Genomic DNA, 22,371 nt, shown 5'->3' with positions numbered 1-22,371 from the left:
ATATAATGTGAGTTATGACTGATTTAAAAATTTCCCCAGTCAAACATAACCACAAACGGTCACATTGCCTGACTCAGGATTTACAATGGACTACCACTCTTCATGTTTTACTTACATAAACAAATGACGTAAACAAATGTGAGCGAACTGCTTTCAATGGCAAATTGTAAATTTGAATGCTCAACAGATTATATGTCAGAGTGCATCTAAAAATTCAAATAAGATTCAAAGCCATGTGAGTTGCAACCAGCGTCGAGGGCTATTGGATTTTCATACAAGTGCCATGTAAATTAACATTGTGCTGAAACATGGGTCTACAAAAAAATTTGAAACATGAAGGAGATTTTTTTCTCTGCAGATGCTGAACAGAGAGAGATTAGCAGCCAATCCTTCCACCACTAGCATACTATGCCTGCAGTGTGCACTAACTATAGGAGGCTTTGAAGTCACTTGTCAAGGCTTTTTCACCACTGCCTCCCACACCCATAGCTCCACGATAAAATCTAGTTCAACTTGCAGTGTCACATTTGCCTGGCAGCATAGTGCAGCACTGCAGAGGCACTGTTCCCTCTGCAACTTCACTTTGCTCTACAATGTACTTCTGACATTCCAAGGAAGCTGCCCCAATTATGGATGACACAGTAATGAGGGGAGACTTCTTGTTTAATTGTTGGAAAACTGGTTCAAACTAAAAATAGTCAAATGGCTGGTCAAATGCCAATGCTCTGTCATTCAGAGAATTAGACAGTTTTCACAATCTATATTTTCTGATTTACACTTATTTAATATCAAGTAAGAATAATACCAGGCTTTAGCTGTTTTGTCCCCGGAGCCAAATAGCTCTCCTTAGTTTAGTTCTGCTTTGTTCAAGTGACCTGTGAAACTGTGTCTCGAATGAGACACATCAAAAACCTTTATCACTGATAAAACTGGGACTAGCATATTTACAGAATCCCTTCCTTGACCTAATGTAGGGGGGAGTTGTTCCTGGATGCAGCACTTCAGCTGCTCCTGGGTCTCCTTGACCATTTTTCCAATTGGCTGTTGCACAAATTAGGGGACAACAACACATCTTCGCATAAACTGGTGAGGTAACTAATGTTGTACAAACAACACAAGCATGTCCATTGATGCATTCTTCATCATTTATGTTACTTGAGCAGTTGAAGGAATCCTTCAAATTTTAAAGGCCGAAACAACCTACCGCTGGGATAGCTGAGTATTTTCGTTTAATTTTCCAGTTTTGTTTTGACACTTCAAAAGGCAACAAAGATGCCCGATGTGGCCAATCAGCACTCTGCCCTTCCAATAAACTTCCTTGAATGTACTGTATTGGACCGAAACATTAACTCGGTTTCTGTCTCCACCAGACACTGCAAGACTTGCTGCGTTTCTCCAGCACTTGTTCTTTTTGGTTCGTGATATCCTGCCTTGTCAAGAACGTTCAGGTCATGTAAGCATCGTTTGCAGACATTATTTGTTTCGTTTCAAATACCATACAATATTAAACCAAGTATATTCCAACTTACAAAGTTGCTTGACTAAAGAGTACATGCATGACCCAAATTCTTATCACTTTAAGAATTAGTGTCCTTAAACAAACGGGGGGTGATTTTACCAGCTGAACATAACATTGTACATTAGACAGCACAGCACTCCTGCCCTTTGAAGACCATGTATCGTCTGTATTGTGTAAGAAGGATCTGAAAGGATTAATGTGGAGGAGTGCCTTAGATACCACTCACTATGATGATCTCATATCAACTTGGTGAGAGAAAAGCTGAATATATTGAAGGATTAAGACACACTATCAGGATCTTACTCATGGTCTCTGTAACAACACACTGAATCTTGTGATTTCTTTGACTAAGTGCAAGTTATGGTTGGAAGTTTTGCAGGGATTCTTGCCCATGAGGCCCAGTCGGTTTTCTCATCATACCTTATCAATTGTGCCTCACCCCATGGCATTCCTCACATTCAATTCTCAGTCCATTTTACCATGTGTCATTCCACAAACAAATCACTACTCCGTACTAGCCATTGGAAGACTGGCATCGCTTGTGCCTATCCATCTTTGAAAGGTCACTGTGCAGTCAGACAAGCATGGGCAATCTGCTGTTTCCCCTCACGAGCAACATAACGGCACAACTGCCACACTGTCCAAAACTGACACTGCTTCGCACATGCATTCTCTCACCCTAGTTGCAATTTGACCACCAGGCCGCATGCTTTACCTGCCTTGAGATACATCCCAGCTGAAGACCCTCTAAGTCCCTGCTACTATTTCACGACCAACTACTAGTTTGCAGTTTATCGCTATCTGCTGAACCCAGCTCTCATCTACCAGAATCAGGGACCAATTGGGCCAAATGCTGGCAAGTGGGACGAGATCAGTTTAGGATAGCGGTCAGTATGGTTGAGTTACCTACTCCGATTGTGTGAAACACAGCATGCCAGGATGGTCCAGCACACTTTGTCCAGACTATACTGCTGCCACATCCCCTCCCCCCCCGCCCCCAAACCCACTGCCCAACCAAATCTTCAGGAGCCCAAATGCTTGTTGCACCGGGTCCTGCTTGAGCAATTCGGTGAAGTTGGTGCAAACGCTATTTGGGAAAGAAGGCTGGAGCACAAAAATATCACCCAATATCAATATCTCTCTTTATTACATTCATGGAGTCACAGACTTATACAGTATGGAAACAGATCCTTCATTCCAACTCAACCTTACTGACCAACTATCCTAAATTTATCTTGTCCCACTTGTCAGCATGTTGCCCACATCCCTCGAAAGCCTTCCTATTCATATATCCATCCAGATACCTTTTAAATGTTATAATTGTTACCCACCTCTAGCAGCTCATTCCTTAAATCCCACTGTCAGACTTCCATGGGATTATCTTACAGCGATGTCCCCCATAATCCCACAGCACCCGTGGAAGGTCTACCAACGACGGGCTGCTTTTCTCCAGGATCCACTTTTGTTATTACTGATAATTTCTCCATCAACAAGAGGACAACATTAGTTCAGCAAGCACCGACAGCACTGCAAAATCTGCTTCTGATCGACATTTAGTGCAAAAACATGTTCACTCTGTATGCATTGCACATGTGTGAAGAAATGTGTAAATGCAGTTTACAAAATCACACGTTTGCCCCTTCAATGTCCGAGCTTCCAGCAGAGATGCATCCTGCAATTGCATCCATTAAATTGACACTCACACTGCCCACACTCGGCCTTGTCCGAGATAATTCTCAATTGTGCTGCGCATCTAGAGAATGACAAGTGATGGCAGGCAATGCAGCTCACAACAGACAATGTCAGCTTGAGGTTCTGCCTATTCCCCAGGCAGACCTCTCAGAGCCTCGACATCCCCTTTATCCCAAAGTATCCCAACAGTCCACTTCCAGCCTCACCCAACCTCCCACCGTGTGGAAACTCACTACATCGAACTTCACCTTGAAGTGCCCTCCCTAATTCCCGAGCTTCAACCTTACACCTTGATGATGTCCCACACACCTCCTCTACATTCCTTCTATGGAGGCCTTGGTGGTGGTCACTGTCAACAACCTCCCTCCTCCCCCACCCTGACCTCTCAGCCTCCAATGCCCTTTGATGCTGCTCCGCATACCCTCAAACCATCTTGTGTTTCCTTCCTTCAATCTCCATGTTCATATCTCCACAACTGCCTCTGCTTTTCCATCAAAGCCTTGAATTTGCCACCGCTTTTGATCTCCATTCTGCCCCCTCAGGTTTCTCCCACTAACCCTCCATAACAATCCAGGATTGTATTTGCCCCAGACCTCCAAATGACTTTGACAAACACTTCGTAGACACGAGTGATCAGACCCGAATTCTCTCTTTTTCCAACGATTTCCCGATAGCTGCTGCTGGCTCCACAAGACGGACCATTACCCGTTTCCAGGGTTGCAGTCAGACAGACCACTTGATGGTGAGCATCCCAAGTTGAAAACTGACTGGGCCCTACCCCCTGCACTGTGTGCAGACTGTGCCTCTGACTGATGATATTGGGACCCTCTGACTCCCCCTTGAGTGAACTGCAAACTAGATCCATTTTCTGACTTGGCCATTTGGTTGAACAACTGTGCAGTGTGTTTGCCATGCAGACAGCTGGCACATGCTTTAGGTGTTAAATTGACATCACTGTGTGGACCAGAAAGCAAGATGCCCCCCAGACAGATCTCTACTGACAAGCAACATGTCTGTGTGTCTGCATAAAACAGCCTGTCAATATAGCAGTAATGATAGCTCTCAGCTCTGTTTGAAGGACCAGGCAGGACAAGACAAGGTATGGATGCTGTAAGCACACAGGGTAGGTGCTAACCATCCGAGCGCTAGGAGGGCAAGTGAGCAGCCCTGAGATATTGCCTGACTCAATCTATAAGCTGGGAGCCTGTCCCTGCACATAAAGTGTCCTTACTGCAGCAATACAAGTTGTCAGATTGCACGGTTTTGTAGGTCAGTGCTTCCTAAATGGCCTGCAATTGGATCAGAGAGGGACCACAATGATTGTGAGGTGTTGGCAATTGTCAGATGTTAATGTCCATTTTCAAGAGGTTGGTATGGTTAGTGCCTGTGGATTGTGCCCTGCAATGCTGTTTTGTGATTGACTGAGAGGCTGGCTGCAGACAGCGATGAGCTGAAGTCATCTGCTACCTTCTCTGATTTCCATGTGGAGATTTCTCAACATCTGGCATATTCAGTAAGAAGGACATTGATTGTTAATGAAGCAATTTGGACCATCAACAAGGCATTTAACAAGTAATAATCCCCTTTAATTTGCAACTGGCCTCTGCCTAAGGAGAAACTCTTCATGCTATGCTCAACAAAAACGTAAAAGATGAAATGAAATGCTCACACAATATGGCTAGCTGGACTTCCTGTCTCACTCTGTCACAGTCTCGCTAAAGCCCACACTAATCACAGCCCTATATGATTCCACCAAATGTCTATCACATCAATGTAAAGTGCATATAGTTGCTGTGTGAATGAACATCAATCTCATTTAAGGCAAGAGTCTCTTCTTGATGGATTATCAAGTGGCTTTTCTCTACCACACGAGAGCAAGGAAGCTCTGTAGATCTCTACCAGGACAGAGGCTGGTAACAGAAAATCTACCCGATAACATAATGAGTAGTGGTAAAGACTCATCTTGCAACAAGCTGGTCTGTGAGTAATGTTAAGGCAGAACTGTCACCTTAAAATGGTGCCTCTCAAAAGCAATTAATGTCAACCATGATTTTTCAACTGCTGTAAAATGTTATGCATTTATAATAAATAAAGGATCACAGATGAATAGAAGGAAAAAAAAACTTATTTCACTAACAAATAGAATTATTTTCAGAAAGCCTTTTAATAGAATGCTTTAATACTTAATTGATTTCACCAGTTATTCATTAAAAAGGCAAACAGTCAGAATGCTGACATATAGCATGACAGGCATTGAATTATATAGAACAGAAGCCCAGCGATGATGGTACTGGATAGGTCCAGAGGTGGTTGCTTCAAATTTTGTCGAATTAATTTCAAGAATTCTGATAGCAGCAAAAAAATTCCCTGATGTCTTTCAGTGAAAGAGAATGCCAGTCTTTCTCAGTCTGACCAACACATGACTCCTGTTTTAACCAATATATCTAACTCTTCATATGTCTCAGAAGCAATCTAGCACGCTTTCTCTGGTAAGAAATCCCGAGAAACTGAAGAAAAAAAACCGAAAGCACTGCACCAGGATATGGCTCAAGCGATCCCAGCCCAGTAAACACTGTAAAATTCTCCTCAAGGAAATATTAAGCACAGAGTATTGCTTTCTTGTCACCAGCATAACACCTGATTTACAAAGAGTAATCCCACAGGAAGTCACGACATACAATGTACACTCAGACAAGTATGAATCTGAAGAGTGGCCTGCAAGGTTGGATTAAATGCCTTTTCACCATGTAGGCATGACTCTGCTGCCAAGCTCAGAGCGCCTGTTAGCAACACCCTGGGAGGAGATCAGTGAGTTAAGAACAAACTAATCGCTTGAATTACAGGAAACACCAGGTTTCAACTAGTGGGCACCAAAACTAACTAGGCGATGACAGGAAAGAATATTTTCCAAATGTCATAAGGAACTGATGTACTGGACCATACACTAACATCTTGCTTCTTCATAATTGGTGGGCAGCACGGTGGCACAGTGGTTAGCACTGCTGCCTCACAGCGCCAGAGACCCGGCTTCAATTCCCGCCTCAGGCGACTGTGTGGAGTTTGCACGCTCTCCCCGTATCTGCGTGGGTTTCCTCCCACAGTCCAAAGATGTGCAGGTCTGGTGAATTGGCCATGCTAAATTGCCCGTAGTGTTAGGTAAGGGGTACATGTAGGGGTATGGGTGGGTTGCGCTTCGGCGGGGCGGTGTGGACTTGTTGGGCCGAAGGGCCTGTTTCCACATTGTAAGTAATCTAATCTAATCTAATCTGAATAAGGTTTGTACCTAATTGAAAAAATAATAGCACCTCAAATGTTTGAATTCCATAATGTTATTTCATAACATCAATCCCAAGAAGTCAAAGTTGTATTTACACTGAAGCAGATGGTAAAAGGATTTTGGACTACAATTTGAAATACCACTATCAAGCTGTATCAACACACCTCACAATGTTGCCACTGACTCAATCAATTGAAATAATGTTTGCATTAATAATTTGTTGTTAATTTCAAACAAAACAATGTCAGCCTCCATCATTAAATTGACTTTCATTGTTCCCCAAGTGCCAAATGCAACAGACAGCCAATTCTTCCCCTAGGATCTCCACCATTTGTGTAGTTATTGTGATTATCCTAAAAGGCAGAAGGCCCTTTTGCAGGGGTTGAACCAAGTGCTTGTCTTTTTAAAAAGATGATGCAAAAATCAAAGCAGGGCCTGAGGTATTGAATCTCAGTGAATGCCATTGGTAGTTGACATTGGTATACCCCTTTCAGGCTGAACGCTGGGCAATTCAATAGCTCCTCAGTGGTTAGAGCAACTTCAGCTTCCCCGAATCTTTGAAGACATTCTGATGCTACAACAAAAAGAAGGAAGGAACAGTCATCTTTTATAACTAAGGGCCACTCAGCACTGTTGTCCATTTACTCATTCTGCACAATTTAATCACTCTGATATTGCAGTCAGTCATAAAAATATTTGCACAAAGTCATCTAAATCAGGGAAGCATTAGAGTAAGACATCGAAGAGTAATATAACTGGTTTGGGGAACCACAAAATTCAAGCACCATGAACATTCAGATTCTTACTTGTCTGAGTGTACATCATATATACTCACCAACCATGGAGATGCTCCTTGTTATGATGGTAACAAGAATGCTATACTTCCTTGCATAATAATTCCATGAGGAGGATTTTACAGGGTTTACTGGGTTGGAATTGCTTTCACCATCTGCTGCTCTCAATCCTGTTTGAATAATGTAAATCTGTAACCTGGAAGAACATGATGCCACTGAACCTATGCAAATGTCTTTCCATTTATTCTGAATGTTCTAAATTTATTGCAAGTTATCTGAAAAATTATAGTTTCATGTTTTGTTTAGATTCCTCAGAATTATTGCAAAGTATATTGTCCTCTCAACTACTCTGTACATGTACCAACCTGTTCACTTTCAATAAATAATCATGAAATAAATCTTCCTTAAAATGAAGACAGAGGAATATCATACAACTGCAATAAACATTTTAATTGGTAATATCATTAAAAAATTCTGATTTTATGTCAACAACCTTTTGAATGTTGAATTCCTACTCTTTATCAAGGACAGTTAAATGCTTCAATTTTCACACTTAACCAACTAATGCATGCAACATTGATATCTCTTCCACATGGATTATGATGTCATACAAAGCAAAATAAAATTTTCAAAAACTGAGTAGGACATAAGAACTTTAATTCATGTGGCACCTTTCATTCCCTTGCGGGGAAGTGCTTTATTACCAATTAAGTACTTTTGAAGAAGTCGTTTTCCCACTGGAAATGTGGCGATTTGTGCAGAGCAAATTCCCATAACCTGGTATTTATTTCATTGTTGTTTATCTGCTTTTAGTGTGCTGGTTAAAAGATAACGATCAGCCAGGACTTCAGAGGAAATTCTCCACCTCATCTTCAAAAGAAAAACATGGTAACTTAATCAAGACATATGGAATGATTAACACGTCTCAGTGTTAGTAAGTTAGGTATGTGGCTAGTCATCTATCATGGGATAATGTGGAGAAATTTGTGGTTTATTCAGATATGTCAGGAAGAATCATACTTCAAACCCTTCACTCACAACCTATGATAACATGTGCTGGATCGACTGTGTTCTGATACAGCTTTGAGTGTTTTCACTGGTTTACTGAGCACTCAGACATCAGAGCAGCCCACGCACATCGTGTAATCTCTTTGATTAAAATGTAGAGTAAAAAATATCAGAACAAAAGTCTCTGTAGAAACATCAGCGAGGAAATTAGTTGATCTCCAGTAGTAACACTAAGCTAGGCCTTGCATGATGTATTTTGCTGACAATGTTCCATCTTAATTCCATCCAGACTCACTTATTTTGAGAAGACCAACATCATTGGTTTTGATCCACTGCCACAGACCTAAGCTCCCTACGCCTCCCTGGTCACTGTTTCAGTCTGAACCAGACTGTTAAAATTCTGAGCTTCACACCTTGTATTCCACCTGGTAAAGACAAACTACTTCACATCAGTTAACTTTTCCCCTGCCTCAGCTCATCAGCTGCTGAAACACTCAAAGACACTTTAATTAGCTTCACATTCAACATGTCCAATTTTGTACTGGCCAATCTCCCAACTTATACCCTTCAGATATTTCAACTTACCCAAAGCTCTGCTGCCTGTATCCAACTCCAAAACCAAGTTTTGTTTACCCTTTTGCTCGCCAGTCAACATTAATTCCTGACCCACCAATATCTCAAATCCCTTTGATGGCTCGATCCTCTACATTTCCCTAATACACTTCATCCGTATGGAATTCTGTGTCCATCCAATTCTGACACTTTACAAATCCCTCACAGCCTCCACCTTGTCAGTGGTAGCTCTGCCTGAAGCTCTGGAATTCTTCCATAAACTTGTCCATTTCTCTTCGGACCCACTATACAGCCCAGTTCTTTGGCTAATTTTTGAATCACCTTTCATACATATTCTTTCCATTGTTCAGTGTCAATGTTTGTCTAATTGCATTCCTGTGCAACAAACACTCTGGAATGTTTCCATTCATTAAAGGTGTAGAGTTTTTTTTGACAATGACAAAGCAATACAATACTTTACAGAAAACCATGATCTTCACAATGGATTATGAACATGACTGAACATTTCAAATGTTGTTCCATGATAGATCCTAAGCTTTAATTAGAGCAAGATGAAGCAAGATTGACAGCAGGTTATTCCTGATAAGGCTGTCTTTAAACATTTAGTTGAAAGTTTGGTTAGTTTGCTAGTTTTCCTTAATACTAAGACAAACATTCTAATGAAGGAACAGGACTAGCCTGAAACAGCTTCAGCGAAGTAGTATTGAGATAATTAGATTAATTGATATTGTTTAACACAGTTGAAGAAAACATTTCAAACACCAAGATAAGTTATCAGCTTTACTGGCAAACAAGCACAGGTTGTGTTTGTCCTTCAGAGTATTTTGAATACCAGAACCCATGCAAATCAATGCCAATTTATTGAAAAGTGTATTTGCTCTTCTGTTTGTTTCTTTTGCCTTTGTTTTAATCCATCATATATAAAGACATCAGAATATCAGAATACAGCACAGGAGGAGGCCATTAGGCCCATTGTGCCTGTGCTGTCTCTTTGAGAGAGCTATCGAATTAGTCCCAATCACTTGCTCCTTCCGTATGGTCCTGGTATTATTCTCTCCTTCAAGGACTCTCTTGGGTGTTAATATTGAATCAACCTCCACTAGCATTCCGTATAACTCACTGGGTAAAAGAAAGATTCCATGTGTTGCCTCCAGTTATTTTACTGATTCTCTAAAAATGTGTCTCCTATGATTAGAAGCCATTTTCTCCATGGTCATTGTAGTGATTGTAGCAAGGTCAGCCAGTTGGACCTCATAGAATATGAGTCGTGATTGACCCAGATTAAAAGGCCCAATCAAGGAACCCTGGCTAACAGATAAGGATTGTCAGAGATCATGTTCATTCTGAGAGCTGGATCTGAGGAAGCTGGGTCAGTGTCAAGGATATTCCATATGTAAATAAAGGGTGACTTGTGATACCGGCACATTACATTATCTCAGTGGCAACAAGATTAAAGTGCGCTCCTGAAAAAAATTGCTTGCAACAGTTGCCTTTGAGTTGGGGTAACCATTTCTAGCATCATGCCATTATTTAGGAAGCTTGACTCGTTCGAACCTGCTGTCGAAGACTAGGCTCATTATGTGGAAAGAATGCATTCTTTTTTCTGGCCAAATGGCACTGGACAAGGTGAAAAGTAACGAATAATTCTCCTGACAGTTTGTGGATGGGTAGTTTTTCGATTATTAGGGCCCTAACTTTCCCTGATTCACAGGTTCCTAAACCCTTTCAAGAGTTGATGGATTTAGTTAAAGGAATATTACGACCCCAAGCCTCCTCCAATTCTGAGATGCTATTGCTTTTACTTGGCGTTAAGAACCAAGGGCATCTGTATTGGGATTTATGATGACTGGCAGAGGCATGTTTAACCCTTTATGAGATGCTGACTGTTTGGTATGTGGAGTCAATGACGTGACCATGCAAAAGCACCTACTTGCTGAAGCCCAATGGGACTTCAAACAGGCACTTCAACTCAATTTCTGTTTGGAAAATGCAGCAAGTGGAGCATTTCAGTTGAGGGTATTCCAATGGAAGTGGACACCCTCACCAGCCTGACCGACTTGGAAAACACCACTTGAGGGAAGGTAATTGCATAGCCTCGCACAGGACATCTCCTGAATACAGGATCCTAGTGAGCCCACAGCAAAACCCCAAAACAATGCCAAGCCTCGGCCAACAGTTAAAATTTTCTTCAGGGGCTGGGCAGGCAAGCTACTGCAGTTGCTGTCAGTATGTGGGCTTGATAGAGCAAAAGAGTCACACTAGACTTAAACTGTATAAGAGAACTCACAGGCGGATATGCAGGAGAGTGCACACCCTCAAAAACCTACCTACATCTAGGTTGGAATGGTTAAATTGCTTGGCAACATCCAAATCAGAACCAATCAAAATAAACTTCTGGTTAAATATCTTCCGGTTCTAATGGAGGTCAATACCAGTGTCGACATTTCAATGATCACAAAACCAATCTTTAACAAAACTCACTCTGGACTCTAACCCTTCTCTGTAGACTGAGAACCTATACTGGCGAACTCCTACAGATTAAAGTATAACTTCAGTTCCGGTCTCTTATGAGGAACAGCTGGTTCAGTTCGCATTGATTGTAGAAAAATACTCGGGCCAAAACTTGATGGGTCGAAATTGGTTGAGAAAGAAAGATTCACTTAGATTGGTTCAACATTTGTCAATTAGGAAATGGCTGCCTGAGTGAAGTACTAATTAAATACTCAGATTTGTCAGGAAGGTCAAGGGACTACCAAAGGAGCCAAGGCCACCTGGCATGTTGACCTGGAAGCAACTCCCTAATTCTGCAAGGCCCACCTGGTGCCATTTACCTTAAAGGAAAAAGCAGAGGCAGAAATCAGAAGGCTGGAAAATGAAGGAATCTTCAAACCCGTCCAGTTTGCGGAATGGGCAGCACCAGTCATACCATTGGTGAAGCCCAACAGTTCAGTTCACTTTGTGGGAATTTTAAACAAATGGTAAACCATTTTTTTTGTTGGATAAATGCACGATCCTTCACATAGAGGATTCATATGCAAAGATTCATATGCAAAGGGGGGAATGTCTTTCATCAAGTTTGACATGAACCATGTGTACTTGCAATTGCAGTTAGATGAAGATTCCCAGAAGTATACGATAATTAATATGCATAAAGGTTTGTACCAATATACAAGAGTACCATTTGGAGCATCGTCAGCCTTTGTAATTTTTCAGCAGATGATGGAAAACATTTTCCAAGATCTACCTCAGGTTGCTATATGCAAGCTAATTACAGGGAAGAACCAATAGGTGCACTTCGACAACTTGGATATTGTCCTTCGACATTTTTCCCCAGCAGGCATAGATATTAGAAAGGAAAAATATATTCCAGGGACCCCAAGTGACTTACCTGGATTACAGAGTCAACAAGACCATTGAAAGATAAAGTGAGGGCGATCAAAGTGCCCCAGTTCCCATGTCTGTACTGGACTTACCTCTATCACCATACAGGACAGTGTATTATTATGGGGAACAAGAATGATTGTACTGAGCAACGGTCGCTGCCAGGTACTGGCTGAACTCTGCCAGGGTCATGCAGGGGTTTCCAAAATGGAGATGGTGATGGTAAATTATGCCTAATGGTCAGGATTGAATGCAGACATAGCTGCATTGGTGGGGCAGTGCTCAGGGTGCCAACAAGGAATACAATTACCACCTGCAGCTCCTCCATATTTGTGGGAATGGCAGGATAAATGCTGGACTCAGTAACACATCGACTATGCAGGTCCTTTCACGGGCTCAATGTTCTTAGTCATTGTGGACACCCAATCCAAAATGGATAGATGTGCATAGAGTTCATTCATTAACACAGGTACAAAGACAGAAAAACTGGGCACATCTTTTGCAGTACACAGACTCCCAGAAGTGTTGGTCATAGATAAAGGGCCATCATTTAGAGACATAGATATGTACAGCACGGAAAAAAGACCCTTTGGTCCAACTCGTCCATGCCAACCAGATATCCTAACCTACTTCAGACCCATTCGCCAGCACTTGGCCCATCTCCCTCTAAACCCTTCCTGTTCATGTACCCATCCAGATGACTTTTAAACTTTGTAATTGTACCAGCCTCCACAACTTCCTCTTGCAGCTCACTCCATACAAGCACCACCCTCTGTGAAAAAGTTGCCCCTTAGGTCTCTTATATTTTTCCCCTTGCATTCTAAACCTATGCCCTCTAGTTCTGAACTCCCCCACCCCAGAGAAAAGACCTTGTCTATTTAACCTATCCATGATTTTATAAACCTCTATAAAGGTCACCCCTCAGTCTCTAACGCTCTAGGGAAAACAGCCCCAGCCTATTCAGCCTCTCCCTATAGCTCAATATTTTAACAGTGACCTAAACAATGTCCCGTACAGCCGCAACATGACCCCCCAACTCCTGTATTAATACTATGACCAATAAAGGAAAGCATTCCAAATGCCTTCCTCACTATCCTATCTACCTGAGACTCCACTTTCAAGGATCTATGAACCTGGACTCCAAGGTCTCTTTGTTCAGCAACACTCCCTAGGACCTTACCATTAAGTGTATAAGTCCTGCTAAGATTTGCTTTGAAAAGACCTTGTCTATTTAACCTATCCATGATTTTATAAACCTCTATAAAGGTCACCCGTCAGCCTCTAACGCTCTAGGGAAAACAGCACCAGCCTATTCAGCCTCTCCCTATAGCTCAATATTCTAACAGTGACCTAAACAATGTCCTGTACAGCCGCAACATGACCCCCCCCCAACTCCTGTACTCAATACTCTGACCAATAAAGGAAAGCATTCCAAATGCCTTCCTCACTATCCTATCTACCTGTGACTCCACTTTCAAGGATCTGTGAACCTGCACTCCAAGGTCTCTTTGTTCAGCAACACTCCCTAGGATCTTATACACTTAATGGTAAGTCCTGCTAAGATTTGCTTTTCCAAAATACAACACTTATCAGCAGGGAATTTGAGTATTTCCTAAAATCAAATAGTATTCATCATATAAAGACAACTTCATTCCATCCATCATCCAATGGCCTGGCAGAAAAAGCAGTCCAAACTTTGAAATTCGGCTTAAAGAAATAGCCCACAGCTTCACTCGATACCAACTTGTCCCAGTTCCTATTTGATTATAGGACCAGCCCTCACACAACCACGGGGATAGCTCCAACAGAGAAGCTAATCGGAAGACTCCACGCCAGGTTAAATCTGATCTTCCCGGACTTGAGAGGAAGGGTGAAACAGCATTATAGGAGCATCAATGCTGGACGCAAGACTCCACCAAGTGAGTGAAACAGTTTGATACAGGCGACCAGGTTTGGCGAAGACACCATGGGGATTTCCCTGCATGGGAAAGGAGCAAGGTCGATGCGAGGTCAGGCCCTGTGAAGTATACGGTTCAGGTAGATGAGATGGTCATGAATAAGAATGAATTTCTTCTGAGATGCTCCAAGCACAAGAAACGATCTACTGTGCATTACCGCCTGTATCTGAGGCAGAGTCGTAGGAACATGACTCAGTGCCAAGACTCCCCAGCAGAAGCTACAACAAAAAAACAACTGGCCTACATCTTCAGACTCAGAGGGGAAGGGAACTCATATTCTATGGAGGTCTACCTGGCTGACCTTGTTACAGTCACTACATATTCCCCCCGAGTCCAAAGACATTGACCAGTCTTTTTTTTTGTAGCTTCTCCTGGGGTGTTTTAGCACCGGGTCAGGTTCTTACGACTCTGCCTCAGATACAGATGGTAACACACAGTAGCTCACGTCTTGCGCTCCAAGCAACTCAGAAGTAATTCATTCTTATTCATGACCATCCCATCTACCTGAACCTTAATCTGGTCCAATCAGGGAGCACTGACTGACAGATAAAAACAGGCGTGTCACACAGCATTGTCCTTTTTTGTGAAGGGCACTGCCTGTCACTGGCCACTCGGGTGTTTTCCTTTCTTCCTGGTGGTGGAACTTGAATAAAGATTCGTGCACTTTGTGTCTTTCACTGTGTCTCACCCCTGCACACACACACCATGGAAAAAAAGAAAAAGAAAAAAAAAAGAAAAAAGAGCAGAGAGAAAAGAAAAAAAAAAAACAGGGTGTCACACCGCATTGCCCTTTTTTGTGAAGGGCACTGCCTGTCACTGGCCACTCGGATGTTTTCCTTTCTTCCTGGTGGTGGAAATTGAATAAAGATTTGTGCACTTTGTGTCTTTCACTGTGTCTCACACCTGCACATACACACCATGTTAGGTAGTAGTGTGGGGGTTAAATTTTTTTTTAAAAAGAAAAAAAGGAAAAAAAATAGGCATGTCAGATATTCTGTTCCCTCTGAGAGTTGGCTCTGAGGATACTCAATCAGTGTCAAGAATGTTCCACATGTAAATAAAGGATACCTTGATGACAGGATATAGCCACGATGGTGTTTTTCAGACATTACCAAAATTACTCATCTCTTCCTTTCTATCTCTGCTCAAAGGAACACTGCATCAGCTGTTTCAGTCTCTGTACATAGGTTAAGCCCCTCAAACCTGGTGCCTTCTAGTAAATCTCTTCTGCATTCTCTTCAAAGAGTTAGTCTCATGCCCAGAATTGAACACAAAACCTCATCTGAGGACTAGCCAGCTTTAACATGCCTTTGGCTAATAAAGTGAAGAAATCCAGATGCAATTCTAACAACTTTTTTAGCTTGTCGTCAAAGACACGCATGTACATACACTCCTAGGTCTCTCCATTCAAAACTGTACTATTTAAATTTTATAGACTCTCTGCATTCATATTCTCCATGCAAATAAGAATCATTTCACACTTTTATATGTTCAATATTATCTGTCTTGAGTCTACTCACTTGATCAGTCTGTCTACTTCTTATTGAAGTGTTATATTTTATAATCTCTCTCATTGTTTATAACATTCCCAAGTTTCTCATGATTTTAAACCTTTGAAACTATGCTCTGAATAGTCAATTCTGGGTCACTAATATATATATAAGTACCATGGTCCAAATACTGACCCATAGGGTATGGATTCCAGTCCAAAAAAAATCACCATTCACCACTACTTTCTGTATGTTGCCACTCAGTTTATATTGTATCCTGTCCCTTTTAATCCTGTGCCCTTTCATTTTGCCAACAAGTCCATGATGTAGCACTTCTGCAAACACTTTCTGAAAGTCCATACACACAACAAGCTGAGTCAAGTATTAAATATTGTGAGAAAATCCTGGGATGGTACTGCCTTAAGAAAACAAAAATACTCGTCTTTTTTGTTGACAATAGCAGTGGTCAATTCGTACAATGAACTAACTGAAAGTGAGACATTTCTTTCATGAGAGTGTGACATCCTGTGTACAATGACAACTGTACTTCAAAATTAATTGACTCTGAGACACAACATATAGAGTATAAATACAGGTATTAGCCTTTCTCCTCATTACAAAGATCAACAAATAATTGATTACACGTCAGACAGAAAGCATGTGAATTAAAAAGCACTGGGACTTGTGGATTTTTTTAAAATTGCAAAGCAAACAAGATTCAGAACTTAAAAAAAATGCAATTTTATAGATCAGATAGGCAATTAACTTCCAGATGAGACATGACAGGTTTGACAGTACTTAAGACGAAACCGGACATTGAGAAGAGAAGTGGCGACACATATTTCTTGGATGGATGAGGTGATTGGCTGACTGGCCTATCCTTTCATCATGTCGTAACATTCACTAAGAAATTCAAGAATGCAGCTGATAGAACAACAATTTCATTGGGTTAAAATGTCAACAAAATTCCAACTTATTATAAATATCTTAACAAAATCAACACTGCTTACGATATATAATCCCTGACTAAACAAGATCGCTGATGTTGAAAGCTGTCTTTAAATTGAACTCAATTTTCATTTGAAACTTTTACACAGGAAGTCCTGTCATGTTGCTTCCTGTTGTGTGTAGGAGATTCTGTGGTGACCAATTAGTCAACCAATTCTGAATAATAAAGTGGGAAAAGGGAGAAATGGCAACAGTTCTAAAATTCAATAGCTCTCATTTGACAACTTAAAAAGGTCATAAATGTGGCTGGTGCAGACCGTTTAAATCACTGGTAATCTGACAATAACTAAATCACAACAGTGTTCATTAAATTCCAAAACCTAACTATTCAATGAAATTTACAGATTTGTCAAACAATCTCACTTAATATTATTCTTTTGACTTTTAAACGTTCATAGTTAAATTCATGTTAATATAATAAAAGAAAAAATGTCAATTAACTTCAGATTGCATTTATCATTGAATCCGAAATACTCCTAGCATCCCCACAGTTGATAGTTTTCCTTAATTTACAGCAGCAGACTCCAATATACATTGTGAAGGAACAATGCACTAACTTAAAACGTAAAGTATGGTTATGTAATAAAATTGATTGATACACTTAGTATACCAATGAACATAACATTTTACCTTGATACTTCATGTTCACCTTTCAACATAAGAAACTAACTTGATGACAGTGCTAAATTAAGATGTGCAAATGCAGTCAAACTGATCCCACCCTCGTATAGGAATATTGATGATTTCAGTTACTAATTTCCTGGTGATATGCTGCCTGGAGTTAACAGCCTTTTAGAATTGCTGGTTAATTTGTAAAATGTCCATCTACTGCTGTGAAAAAAATATTCAGACTGCCACCTCATTATAAAGTGACTATAATTCCACACCAGTTGTTTACAAGGGAGTCCTAAAAATAATTAAGTTGGTAATACTAGACAAAGTAGCATTCTACTAAAATTGATTATAGCCACTATTTATCTATTAAGTTGTTTAATTCTGATGTAACTGTCAGATAATAACCAAGAACGTATAATATTATTAATGCATATTTCCATACTTCAAAGATTAAGAATAATTATTCATGTTTAGTCTGGATATGAAAACCATAAAGCTTTTCATTCACCAAAAATTTAAGATTACATGTTATAAACTGTAGCATATTTAAAATGATCCTTTCCTGAAACTTCAGGTCATTTAAACACATAAGTCTTTAATAGACATTTCCAATGACTAGGCATGTTCCTTTTTAACAGGACTTACTTTAATTGATGCAGTGCTGAAGCGAATCTTTCTGTGTGGCATGGGTTCCTCTTCATCAGATAATCCAGTGATCTCTGAGTAGCCACTTTCTGGTTCAAAGGCATCATCCTCATCATCATCCAGACAACTTCCTTCAGATTCATCACCAACCCCACTAAAGGCGCTAATATCCACCATATCTGCCTCAGAAACACCTTCATTTTTTTTGCAATGATCGAAAAGATCTAGGTCATTTTTAACCTGCTCACCCTCTTCAAAGGAATCTGCTTTAGATGACAAGGACTCCTCGACCTGTTGCACAGTCCCTTCTGCGGATTCCAAAGGAGGGGACAGGAAATGATCCAAAGAGTCTTTGGGAAGATCTCCATTTTCTGAACCAGCATCATGGAGCAGTTCTCCGGTCTCAACCAGTTTAACCTCACAAGTTTCCAAAATGGCATCTCCCTGTTGGAGTCCAGTGCCATTTTCAGAGTCCTTAACAATGGACTCTAGATCCTCCCTTCCATCATCCGTAGGTCCAGATTCCTGATCTGACACTACAGCATCTTCCACTTCCACTGGCCTAATTTTTCTGACCTCCTCGACTTTCTGTGACCTCTGTGCAGTTGCGGTTGGCCTGGTTTCTTTCAAGCTGTCCCCATGCTTCACAAGAGATGCCAACTTGCTGGCTAAATTATTTCTGGATGAGGAACCACCCAGAGACTTGTCAGACTGCTGCTCCTCAGCTTCTTTTCTAATTTGGCCAGAGGTCCCAGGTAGATCAAGAGAGAAGTCGCCATCACTGTTGCCCCCACCTTCTGTCTTAAGCGCCTCTTGCTGGTTCTTAAGAACTAATTTGGATTTTCTGGACAGTGGTTTGGAACTGAGAGGGCAGGTGCTTGGCCGTGGCCCTCGCTCCAGGGCTTTGCGTTGGTTGGCACCACTTTCGAAGACAGCACTGAGCTGACTGACCGTGGGCGAAATGGCCTCCGTCTCAAGGCTGTCCAGTGACTCGGTGCTGCCATTGAAGCGGACCACCACATCCAACTTGCTGTCCTTGAGCCCGGCCCTTTCCTTTTTCAGCAAGATCCGGTTGGAGACATTCTTCTCCTGGATGTTCTTCTCAAAGAGCTTCCTGGTCTCCTGCAGCTTGGAGAAGGGTCGCTCGTTCTTGGTGTCAAAGCGGCTCACTCTCTCAGAGACACTAGTGCCAAGCTTCAAGAGGGCACTGTGGTCTACATTCTCATTCAGGCTGCTGGCTCTGGGCAGGGACAGGCGCACAGATCTCTCCTTGCCTTTGGCTGGGATGCCAGTCGCTTCATTTGGGGTGGTGCCCATCTTCTGCAGGAACATGTTTTTGATCCTGTGGACATTGGATCCATACTTCTTGCCCCGGCTCTGCTTCCTCCCCTCGGCATCCTCGGCTGCTTTCTGCTCTCCATTGGCAGTGGGTTTGCTGTCGCTGCTGTTTTGCTGCAGAGCCTGAATCTCTGCCTCATAGGCATTGCGGTGCGGAGATGGGCTCCTCAAGCTCGCTGCTGCTGATGCTGAGGATGTATCGGTCTTCATCATGTTTAATGCAGCGCTCCTCTTCCCCAGAGCTGCATTCTTCCCGACCGGCAGACACACAGAGAAAGAAACAGCTACAGCATAAGGCTCATGGTTGCAATTCTGCCGACCTCAAGAAGGCTGCTAGTCCTCCATCTACAAAAGGGGAGGAGGGGGAAAAAAAACAAAGACTAAAATAAAAATCCAGGAATAAAGCGCCAAATGCAACATCAAAGAATGCAAGCCGCCTGATGGATTGCAAACATTTAATCCTTTGATTGTATCATTTTGATCGCAAAAGGCTGATCGCTTGTTCCTTCTGCATTATCAACCTACACCAGACTACAGTAATCGGCACTCACTGGGTCCTATTGCCCGTCAGATGAAATTACAACGTGCAGGCTGCTTAGCATATTATCCTACACAGGCTGCTTAGCATATTGTCCGACAAAATATATATAATGCTTGCCTTTTTAAAATTTTAACTTATTGGTACAGTTAAGTTTTCTTTAAGACCTCATTTTAAACAGAAAATGCACAAATATAAATTGTTCTTCCCAATGTTGTCACTCAGGTCTACAGATTTCCCACTTCGTGTTTATTACCTGTTGGTGAAATTGTGCAAGGCACAGAATGTGAGAGGGATGTGTTTGTTCATTTGCAAGCCATAGTTCTTCAGGAAGTGAGGTCAGAAAAATCCCAGTGTCCCGAAAAATTATAATATCCATATTTACATTGATGATAACACCCCAAAATTACCTTGTAGTCTCTGCTATTTCAAAAAATATTATTGAACGGAAAACAATGTTTTCGCTAACCTATTTGACATATAAAGAGAACAATGTGGAAGTAAAGCTTTGATAGATCTTGATTATAAATAACACTACATTATCAGGGACCTGCATACTTTAATTTCCCAACCCCTTCTAAAAAGTCACTTAATTATACTTTAAGAGGCAAATCATTGACTCTATGTTTAGAAATTACATCCAATGGTTGTTCTTTAGTGAATACTGTGTGTAAATATGGAATGTTGTACTATGAGAAACTCTAATAAACTGTAATAACAAGAAAAATCTTTGAACTATGACTTTTTGAAAGGATGATGATCTAAAACCTAATGCCACTACTTACAAAGATAATTGGAATGTTTTTGAAAAGTTCTAAAACACTTGGTTAGTTTAATTATACATCTCTAAAGCAGTTAAAAAATTCTGTCTAAAGTTATAACAGATCATTTCAGAAACTGTATAAAATATTTTAATTCTGTCTGTAAAGGCCACAGTAAAATTGTGATTTAATTAAAAGATCCTGAATAGGACTGCATAATAATACGGTACATAACTTATTGACAGTAAAATCCTGTGCTCAAAAGCAACACAAGGTCCAGTGACTGTGCAAATTTGAAATTGCAATGAATTATATAGGGTGCTTAAATAATATGAATAATGGGGTTAATATTGCTGGACCATTTTTTAAATATGGGATTATCCATAACAATTTTTGATATATCGGTCATGTTTGTGATGTTTCTACTTTCTGCTTAGTAAAGATCTCATGACATTTGAATTTTATTTGGTTCTTCTTGATTATTCCTCCAGGTAAAATTACCATTTGGATTACATTAGTAAGCATTTCTGATTTGCTACTGTACTTCCCTATCTGCCAGTAACATTCCACAAAACACAATGCTCTTTGGGGTTTGTGCAATAAGTGGCTGTTGCAGTAACCAATTACATTTGTCGGGAAAGGAGGACACTGAATATATGTGCATGGCATTCACTGCACAGTACAGCCTTAAACAGCTCACATTGCAAGATGAAGAGAAGGAAAGATAGTACATTTTTTAAAAATACACAAACACAAAGTCACAGTATGAGAACTAAGAGATGTGACTTAAAGCTAACTTGAAAATAGAATTTTTGAGAATGACTTGAAGGCAGACGTGTAAGCACACAGGAATTTAGACAGTAATGCTAGAGATTTTACCATGCAAAGCATTGACATAAAAAACTGTGAGCAAGTATTGTCACAACACGAAGTATGTTTCATTGACAGGAAATATATGAACATTTTATGACTAATTGATATACCAAAATAACACATTTGAAGATCCATGAGCATTAGGGGTGTTATGTCTATATATATTTCCATTATAAATTCTCATAGTCATAGAGATGTACAGCATGGAAACAGACCCTTTGGTCCAACCTGTCCATGCTGACCAGATATCCCAACCCAAACTAGTCCCACCCGCCAGCACCTGGCCCATATCCCTCCAAACCCTTCCTATTCATATACCCATCCAAATGCCTCTTAAATGTTGCAATTGTACTAGCCTCCACCACATCCTCTGGCAGCTCATTCCATATACTTACCACCCTCAGCGTGAAAAAGTTGCCCCTTAGGTGTCTTTTATATCTTTCCCCTCTCACCCTAAACCTATGCCCTATAGTTCTGGACTCCTCCACCCCAGGGAAAAGACTTTGCCTATTTATCCTATCCATGCCCCTCAATTTTGTAAACCTCTATAAGGTCACCCCTCAGCCTCCGACGCTCCAGGGAAAACAGCCCCAGCCTGTTCAGCCTGTCCCTATAGCTCAAATCGTCCAACCCTGGCAACATCCTTGTAAATCTTTTCTGAACACTTTCAGGTTTCACAACATCATTCCGATAGGAAGGAGACCAAAATTGCTCACTCAATATTCCAACAGTGGCCTAACCAATGTCCTGTACAGCCGCAACATGACATCACAACTCCTGTACTCAATACTCTGACCAATAAAGGAAAGCATACCAAACGCCTTCTTCACTATCCTATCTACCTGCGACTCCACTTTCAAGGAGCTATGAACCTGCACTCCAAGGTCTCTTTGTTCAGCAA

The 22,371-nt window shown here is 41.1% G+C and overlaps 1 protein-coding gene across 2 annotated transcripts in view; it reads right to left on the bottom strand.

Moving 5' to 3' along the window:
* The window catches only part of LOC122539931 (neurabin-2-like), a 219,993-nt gene that overhangs the window by 193,203 nt on the left and 4,419 nt on the right, over window positions 1–22,371 (bottom strand). For both annotated transcript variants that reach the window (XM_043675131.1, XM_043675130.1), the window contains exon 2: window positions 17,961–19,643. In XM_043675131.1, coding sequence (XP_043531066.1) covers window positions 17,961–19,511 — 1,551 coding nt within the window. In that variant the 5' untranslated portion in view covers window positions 19,512–19,643. The remainder of the gene's footprint in view (window positions 1–17,960; window positions 19,644–22,371) is intronic.

This window comes from Chiloscyllium plagiosum, chromosome 33, assembly GCF_004010195.1.
Source record: "Chiloscyllium plagiosum isolate BGI_BamShark_2017 chromosome 33, ASM401019v2, whole genome shotgun sequence".
Taxonomy (NCBI): domain Eukaryota; kingdom Metazoa; phylum Chordata; class Chondrichthyes; order Orectolobiformes; family Hemiscylliidae; genus Chiloscyllium; species Chiloscyllium plagiosum.
Note: the sequence above shows the minus strand (reverse complement) of the source record. Positions and strands in the feature narration are given on the sequence as shown.